General features: G+C 38.0%; 1 protein-coding gene across 2 annotated transcripts in view; it reads left to right on the top strand.

Annotated features, from left to right (window-relative positions):
* The window catches only part of DNAJC10 (DnaJ (Hsp40) homolog, subfamily C, member 10), a 55,285-nt gene extending 48,032 nt beyond the window's left edge, over positions 1-7,253 (top strand). For both annotated transcript variants that reach the window (XM_011956689.1, XM_011956688.1), the window contains 2 exons: positions 3,443-3,547; positions 5,264-7,253. In XM_011956689.1, coding sequence (XP_011812079.1) covers positions 3,443-3,547; positions 5,264-5,275 — 117 coding nt within the window. In that variant the 3' untranslated portion in view covers positions 5,276-7,253. The remainder of the gene's footprint in view (positions 1-3,442; positions 3,548-5,263) is intronic.
* The last annotated feature ends 978 nt before the right edge of the window (positions 7,254-8,231 follow it).

Genomic DNA, 8,231 nt, shown 5'->3' with positions numbered 1-8,231 from the left:
TCTATCTCTTTCATTTCTGCTCTGATCTTAGTTATTTTTTGCTTTCTGCTAGCTTTTGAATTTGTTTGCTTTTGCTTCTCTAGTTCTTTTAATTGTGATGTTAGGGTGTCGATTTTAGATCTTTTCTCATTTCTCCTGTGGGCATTTAGTGCTATAAATGTCCCTCTAAACACTGCTTTCGCTGCGTACCAGAGATTCTGGTACGTTGTGTCTTTGTTCTCATTAGTTTCAAAGAACATCTTTATTCCTGCCTTAATTTCATTATTTACCCAGTAGTCATTCAGGAGCAAGTTGTTCAGTTTCCATGTAGTTGCGGTTTTGAGTGAGTTTCTGAATCCTGCGTTCTAATTTGATGGCACTGTGGTCTGAGAGACAATTTGTTGTGATTTCTGTTCTTTTACATTTGCTGAGGAGTGCTTTACTTCCAGTTATATGGTCAATTTTAGAATAAGTGCAATGTGGTGCTGAGAAGAATGTATATTCTGTTGATTTGGGGAGGTGAGTTATCTAGATGTCTATTAGGTCTGCTTGTTGCAGAGCTGAGTTCAAGTCCTGGATATCCTTGTTAACCTTCTGTCTCATTGATCTGATATTGACAGTGGGGTGTTAAAGTCTCCCATTATTATTGTGTGGGAGTCTAAGTCTCTTTGTAGGTCTCTAAGGACTTGCTTTATGAATTTGGGTGCATATATATTTAGGATCATTATCTCTTCTTGTGGACTTGATCTCTTTACCATTATGTAATGACCTTGTCTCTTTTGATCTTTGTTGGTTTAAACTATGTTTATCAGAGACTAGGATTGCAACCCCTGCTTTTTTTTTTTTTTTTCTTTCCATTTGCTTGGTAGATCTTCCTCCATCCCTTTATTTTGAGCCTATGTGCATCTTTGCACGTGAGATGGGTCTCCTGAATATAGCACGCTGATGGGTCCTGACTCTTTATCCAATTTGCCAGCCTGTGTCTTTTAATTGGGGCATTTAGCCCATTTACATTTAAGGTTGATATTGTTATTTGTGAATTTGATCCTGTCACTATGATATTAGCTGGTTATTTTGCCTGTTAAGTGGTGCAGTTTCTCCATAACATCGATGGTCTTTACCATTTGGCATGTTTTTGCAGTGGCTGGTACCAGTTGTTTCTTTCTAAGTTTAGTGCTTCCTTCAGGAGTTCTTGTGAGGCAGGCCTGGTGGTGACAAAGTCAGCATGTGCTTGTCTGTAAAGGATTTTATTTCTCCTCCACTTATGGAGCTTAGTTTGGCTGGATATGAAATTCTGGGTTGAAAATTCTTTTAAGAATGTTGAATATTGGTCCCCACTCCCTTCTGGCTTGTAGGGTTTCTGCCGAGAGATCTGCTGTTAGTCTGATGGGCTTCCCTTTGAGGGCAACTCGACCTTTCTCTCTGCCTGCCCTTAACATTTTTTCCTTCATTTCAACGTTGGTGGATCTGATAATTACGTGTCTTGGGGTTGCTCATCCTGAGGAGTATCTTTCTGGTGTTCTCTGTTGCTCCCAAATTTGAATGTTGGCCTGCCTGCTAGGTTGAGGATAATATCCTGAAGAGTGTTTTCCACCTTGGTGTCATTCTCCCCATCACTTTCAGGTACACTAATCAAATGTAGATTTGGTCTTTTCACATAGTCCCATATTTCATGGAGGCTTTGTTCATTTCTTTTTACTCTCTTTTCTCTAACCTTGTCTTTTTGCTTTACTTTCATTAATTTGATCTTCAGTCACTGATACCCTTTCTTCCACTTGCTCGAATCGGCTATTGAAGCTTGTGCATGCATTATGAAGTTCTCGTGCCATGATTTTCAGCTCCATCAAGTCATTTAAGCTCTTCTCTATGCTGTTTATTCTAGTTAGCCATTCATCTAATCTTTTTTCAAGGTTTTTAGCTTCCTTGCGATGGGTTCAAACATCCTCCTTTAGCTCAGAGAAGTTTGTTATTACCAACCTTCTGAAGCCTACTTCTGTCAACTCATCAAAGTCATTCTCCATCCAGCTTTGTTCCGTTGTCAGCAAGAAGCTGCGATCCTTTGAAGGAGAAGAGGCGCTCCGATTTTTAGAATGTGTAGCTTTTCTGCCCTAGTTTCTCCCCATCTTTGTGGTTTTATCTACCTTTGGTCTTTGATGTTGGTGACCTACAGATGGGGTTTTAGTGTAGATGACCTTTTTGTTGATGTTGATGCTATTCCTTTGTTTGTTAGTTTTCCTTCTAACAGTCAGGTCCCTCAACTGCAGATCTGTTGGAGTTTGCTGGAGGTCCACTCCAGACCCTGTTTGCCTGGGTATCACCAGCGGAGGCTGCAGAACAGCAAATGTTGCTGCCTGCTCCTTCCTCCAGAAGCTTTGTCCCAGGTGTGTCTGTTGGTGTCTGTTGAGGTGTCTGTTGGCCCCTACTGGGAGGTATCTCCCGGTTGGGTTACACAGGGGTCAGGGACCCACTTGAAGAGGCAGTCTGTCCATTCTCAGAGCTCAAACGCCATGCTGGGAGAACCACTGCTCTCTTCAGAGCTGTCAGATAGGGACATTTAAGTCTGCAGAAGTTGTCTGCTGCCTTTTGTTCAGCTATGCCCTGACCACAGAGGTGGAGTCTAGATGCAATAGGCCTTATTGAGCTGCGGTGGGCTCTGCCCAGTTGGAGCTTCCCTAGCTGCTTTGTTTACCTACTCAAGCCTCAGCAATAGTGGATGCCCCTCCCCCAGCTAGGCTACTGCCTCGCAGTTCAATCTCAGACTGCTGCGCTAGCAGTGAGCAAGGCTCCATGGGCGCGGGACCCGCCAAACCAGGCGCAGGAGAGAATCTCTTTGTCTGCCTATTGCTAAGACCTTGGGAAAAGTGCAGTATTTGGGTGGTAGGGTTCTGTTTTTTCAGGTCGTCTGTCATGGCTTCCCTTGGCTAGGAAAGGGAAATCACCCAACCCCTTGCACTTCCCGTGTGAGGCAACACCCCCTACCCCAACCCCACTTCAGCTCGCCCTCTGTGGGCTGCACCCACTGTCCAACCAGTCCCAATGAGATGAACCAGGTACCTCAGTTGGAAATACAGAAATCACCTGTCTTCTGCATCGATCACACTAGGAGCTGCAGACCGGAGCTGTTCCTACTTGGCCATCTTGGAACGCCCTCTCAAACTTTCTCCAGGAACATGTGTTCTTGCACGGTTTTGATGTTTTGGGGCTTTTGGAGTCAGTGATGCATTTTTTTTTTCAACAAAGAATTGTTTCATGTTTCCATGACACTATTATTAGTATTTATTTTAGGTACATTATGGGTTAACTGTTTTTGCAGCATTATTTCCTTGAAGAGAAGAAATTTGAATTTCAAACACTTCAAGTTTTGGAACAAAAGAACTTGAAAGCATATTTAATCAAGTTTCTTAGGTGGAATTGTTATATTTTGATTAAATACTTAAAAGATAACAAGTGTTTTTAATTTTAGAGAAATTTTCAAGAAGAGCAGATAAATACTAGAGATGCAAAAGCAATTGCTGCCTTAATAAATGAAAAATTGGAAACTCTTCAAAATCAAGGCAAGAGGAATAAGGTATGCACTAAGCCTAGAGTTGACTTTGGCAAAAGTTAGCAAAATCTATTTTTCCTATACATTACATGTATCCAGAGACAAGCAAAATGAGGCATCAAAAAATAGTAAGATAGCTGAAAATTCTACTTTGGGAAATAGGACAATCAAAATGTAGCCTAGACACTGAAATGCTTTTAGAAATTTGGACAAGTAAAACCACTTAACAAAAAATAGTGACTGTGGTCCATGCAAAAACATGTATACAAATATTTATAGCGATATCATTCATAATAGCAAAAAAGAACGAAACCAAATGTCTGTCAACTAACAGATAAATGAAATGTGGTGTATCCATACAATAGAATATTTTCAGCCATAAAAGGAATGAAGTACTGACCTATGCTACAACGTGGTTGAACTTTGGAAAATGTTTAGTGAATGAAGCCAGTCACAAACGCCAAATATTATATAATACTATTGATGTAAAATATCTAGAATAATCCATAGAGACAGAACGTAGATTAATGGTTGCCTGGGGCTGAAGTGGAGTGGGATAGAAAAGAGCGCAAATTGGGTAACTGCTAATGGGTAGTAAGGAGTTTATTTTGGGAATATGGAAAATATTTTAATATTAGATTGCAATGACAGTTGGACAACTCTGAATATGCCAAAAACCACTAAACTCCTTTAAATGTGGAAATTTTATAGTATGTGAAATCTATCTCAACAAAGCATAAAAAAAAATAGTGACTATAGCCATAAATTATTTAAATTTTGTTCAAACGTAAATAAAGCATTGAATTGTTAGGAATAAATATACTGGAGCCTCATAACACATTTTGGATAGCAAATTTTTTTTTGTTGTTGGTGTAATCAGAATGTATTGAAACCCATATTTCTCCTAGCCCCTCTTTGAATCTTTAATCTGTCAAGAAGCAACACAACCTGGTTTTTTCCTGTTACTCTTCAGAAGACAGTTCAGTTTTACCTTTTTCAAATCCATGTTACTCTAGGTCATAGTTAAAAACAGAACAAAGAGTCTATGAATGTTGTAGTGCTTTTAAAATGGAATTTAATACAATCACATGAGGTATCTTGGATTCTTTCCCTGTGAGGCGAAAGGAGGACAAAATAGCTCCGCCTCTGGAAAGGGATAGAGAAGTCTGGCTTTATAGCACCATATTAAACTATAGGTTCTACTGTAATCCAGTTCAAACTGCAGACCCCAATAGACAAAGCCTTACAATAACCTACTTCAAGAATATTCTTTACGAATCTGAAATTTGTACAAATCTGAAATAGGAAAGGGTTATGATTCTGTATTTTCTTGGTTCCACAGAACAAACATGTTTTTCTAGTGTTTTGCTATATTAGTTTTCTCAAGATATTTTATTTTGAAAGGTATAACTTTTATCATGTTAAATATTTGAAATTTAAAAATTGTCATAATCTAGAATATCATACCTGAAATTAAGTTAAAGAGCTTACCGAATATGCTTGAAATTGTGTAAACCTATATAGTTAGTAATATCTGCTGTGGGTGAGAACTAGGAGATACTCTTTTCTTTTTTATTGTTATATTTTGGCAAAGTATATTTCATGTCATGATCCATTAAATAAGAATATTGAGTATTTCTGAAAATAAAATGTTGGTTAGTTTGTGGTGTTTTACCTTATTTTTAACATTGCAAACTCATACTTTCTCCTTTCTCTATTGCCTTTACATTATTATTATAGGACGAACTTTGATCATGTTGAAGATGAAGAAAAAATTTAAAAGAAATTCTGACAGATGACATCAGAAGACACCTATTTAGAATGTTACATTTATGATGGGAATGAATGAACATTATCTTAGACTTGCAATTGTACTGCCAGAATTATCTACAGCACTGGTATAAAAGAAGGGTCTGCAAACTTTTTCTGTAAAGGGCCGGATTATAAATATTTTAGACTTTGCAGGCCATATGGTTCACACATGAGAACAAGAATGGAGTCATCATGTATTCTTCTCTGTTATTTGCTTTAAACAACTCTTTAAAAAACATAAAAACCATTCTTAGCTCAGAGCCATACAAAAGTAGGCCAGATTCAGTCCATGGACCATAGATTGCTGTCCCTCTCTACGGACTCATGTTTCGGGTGGCTAGCTTGAACATGAGTCTGCTGTGCTATTATCTACATAAATGTCTAAGTTGTATAAAGCACACTTTCCCGTCACGTTTTTTGGCTGGCCTGAAAAGAGGTAACTTGGTTTTTGGTCACTTGTTCTCCTAAAAATGCTATCCCTGACCATATATTTATATTTTGTTTTAAAAACACTCATGATGTGGCACAGTAAACATAACCTGTTATGCTATATTATTATGAAGAGATTCTTCATTATTTTCTTTCCTTCTCAAAGGTTGAAAAAACGTTTTTAATTTTTCACAGCTGAGAAACAGTGCAGCAGTATATGTGCACACAGTAAGTACACAAATTTGAGCAACAGTAAGTGCACAAATTCTGTAGATTGCTGTATCATCCAGGAAAACCTGAGGGAAAAAAATTATAGCAATTAACTGGGCATTGTAGACTATCCTAAATATGTTATCAAGTATTTAGAGTTCTATATTTTAAAGATATATGTGTTCATGTATTTTCTGAAATTGCTTTCATAGAAATTTTCCCACTGATAGTTGATTTTTGAGGCATCTAATATTTACATATTTGCCTTCTGAACTTTGTTTTGACCTGTATCCTTGATTTACATTGGGTTTTTCTTTCATAGTTTTGGTTTTTCACTCCTGTCCAGTCTATTTATCATTCAAATAGGAAAAATTACTTTACAGGTTTGTTTTACTGTAGCTCATAATGATACTGTAGTTATTCCAGTTACTGGTTTACTGTCAGAGGGCTGCCTTTTTCAGATAAATATTGAAATAATAACTGAAGTTATTTTTATAAGAAAATCAAGTATATAAATCTAGGAAAGGGATCTTTTAGTTTCTGTGTTGTTTAGACTCAAAGAATCACAAATTTGTCAGTAACATGTAGTTGTTTAGTTATATTCGGAGTGTACAGAGTGGTAAAAATTCCAATCAATCAAAAGAGGTCAATGAATTAAAAGGCTTGCAATTTTTTCAAAAACCTGTTAGAATATGCTTTATTGTGTTTGGAAGAGTTTTCTTTTTTTTCTTTTCAATATCACTTTATCCTGCTCACCAGTATTTCCTCATAAAGGTTATTATAGCCATAATTATTATTAAAATAGACTTTGTTCTTCATATTCTCCCATCTTTTTCTCTACTACATACTCAACTCTGTCTGGATTCTGCTGTATGCCTGTGGGCATATATGGAACAGTCACCACTTCTCACACTTAACACCAGCTTTTTGAATTATGATCAGTAATGGCAAGAGCCTTTCATTCTCAAATGTTTAAAGCCTAGAAGTTCTACAAATTTGGCTTGTTTCTACAAGAATCCCAAAATGGAATGCCTAAAGAAGTCTTACTTGGAATATTTACTAAAATGTACTGGTTATGTGCATATCACCACACTGGACACTGAGGAGTGTACAAAAGGAATCTAAGACATGGTCCCCATCTCCCAACTGTCTGTAATTCACAATTTTGTCACTGAGCTCACAGGGTACTTACATTACTACCTATAAATGTTTCCTACACTTGTTAGTTGAGAAATATTTTAGGCAGTAAATAAAATAGTAAATATTATGTGTCCTATAATTTGACCTAAGCTATGTGCCTTTGGAATCAGCTCTAAGCCAGGGCCCCCTAGTAGTCATGTTAAGTAACATGTATCATAAAGTGGTATACATCAAGGTTATCTTATACAGTCATAACAGTATTACTGAGTCTTTCAAAAACAGCTGGCAGATTGAGCTTTTAATGGCTGTATTGATGCAGTAGAAAGAGCACCTCTAAGGAGTACCAGGTATAATGTGCCATTTCTCTGAGCAACACCATTTTTGTGTGCAGCTGACCCTGTGTAACAAGGTATCAATTTTAGCTGACCAAAGCACATTCTATCAGGCAGCCAGCCTTGGAAATTCGGTCCATTTAAAGTATGTGGCTTACAGCCAGGTATGGTGGTGTACACCTGTTGTCCCATCTACTTGAGAGGCTGAGGCAGGAGGAATTGCTTGGGCTCAGGATTTTGAATCCAGCCTGAGCAACATAGCAAGATGCCATCTCAAGTAAATTATGTTTTGGGCATTAATGATGTTTGTCTATTCTAATTTCTCAAATTTTATTTAGGTCATTCATAGCTTTTTTTTTAAGGTATATGATTAAGATAAAGGAAAAGTAAAATGAACTGGTTATTTAATAACATTTTACATTCTCAAAATTTTCTTTAAATTTACTCTTTGTTTTCTGACAGTGCTCAAAGTGGGAATATTTTTAGAAGTGCGGTTATCAAAAAAAACACGTTTCCTGGCCGGGCGCGGTGGCTCAAGCCTGTAATCCCAGCACTTTGGGAGGCCGAGACGGGCGGATCACGAGGTCAGATCGAGACCATCCTGGCTAACACGGTGAAACCCCGTCTCTACTAAAAATACAAAAACTAGCCAGGCGAGGTGGCGGGCGTCTGTAGTCCCACCTACTCCGGAGGCTGAGGCAGGAGAATGGCGTAAACCGGAGAGGCGGAGCTTGCAGTGAGCTGAGATCTGGCCACTGCACTCCAGTCGGGGCGACAGAGCGAGA

Source organism: Colobus angolensis, unplaced genomic scaffold, assembly GCF_000951035.1.
Source record: "Colobus angolensis palliatus isolate OR3802 unplaced genomic scaffold, Cang.pa_1.0 Scaffold421, whole genome shotgun sequence".
NCBI lineage: Eukaryota > Metazoa > Chordata > Mammalia > Primates > Cercopithecidae > Colobus > Colobus angolensis.
Note: the sequence above shows the minus strand (reverse complement) of the source record. Positions and strands in the feature narration are given on the sequence as shown.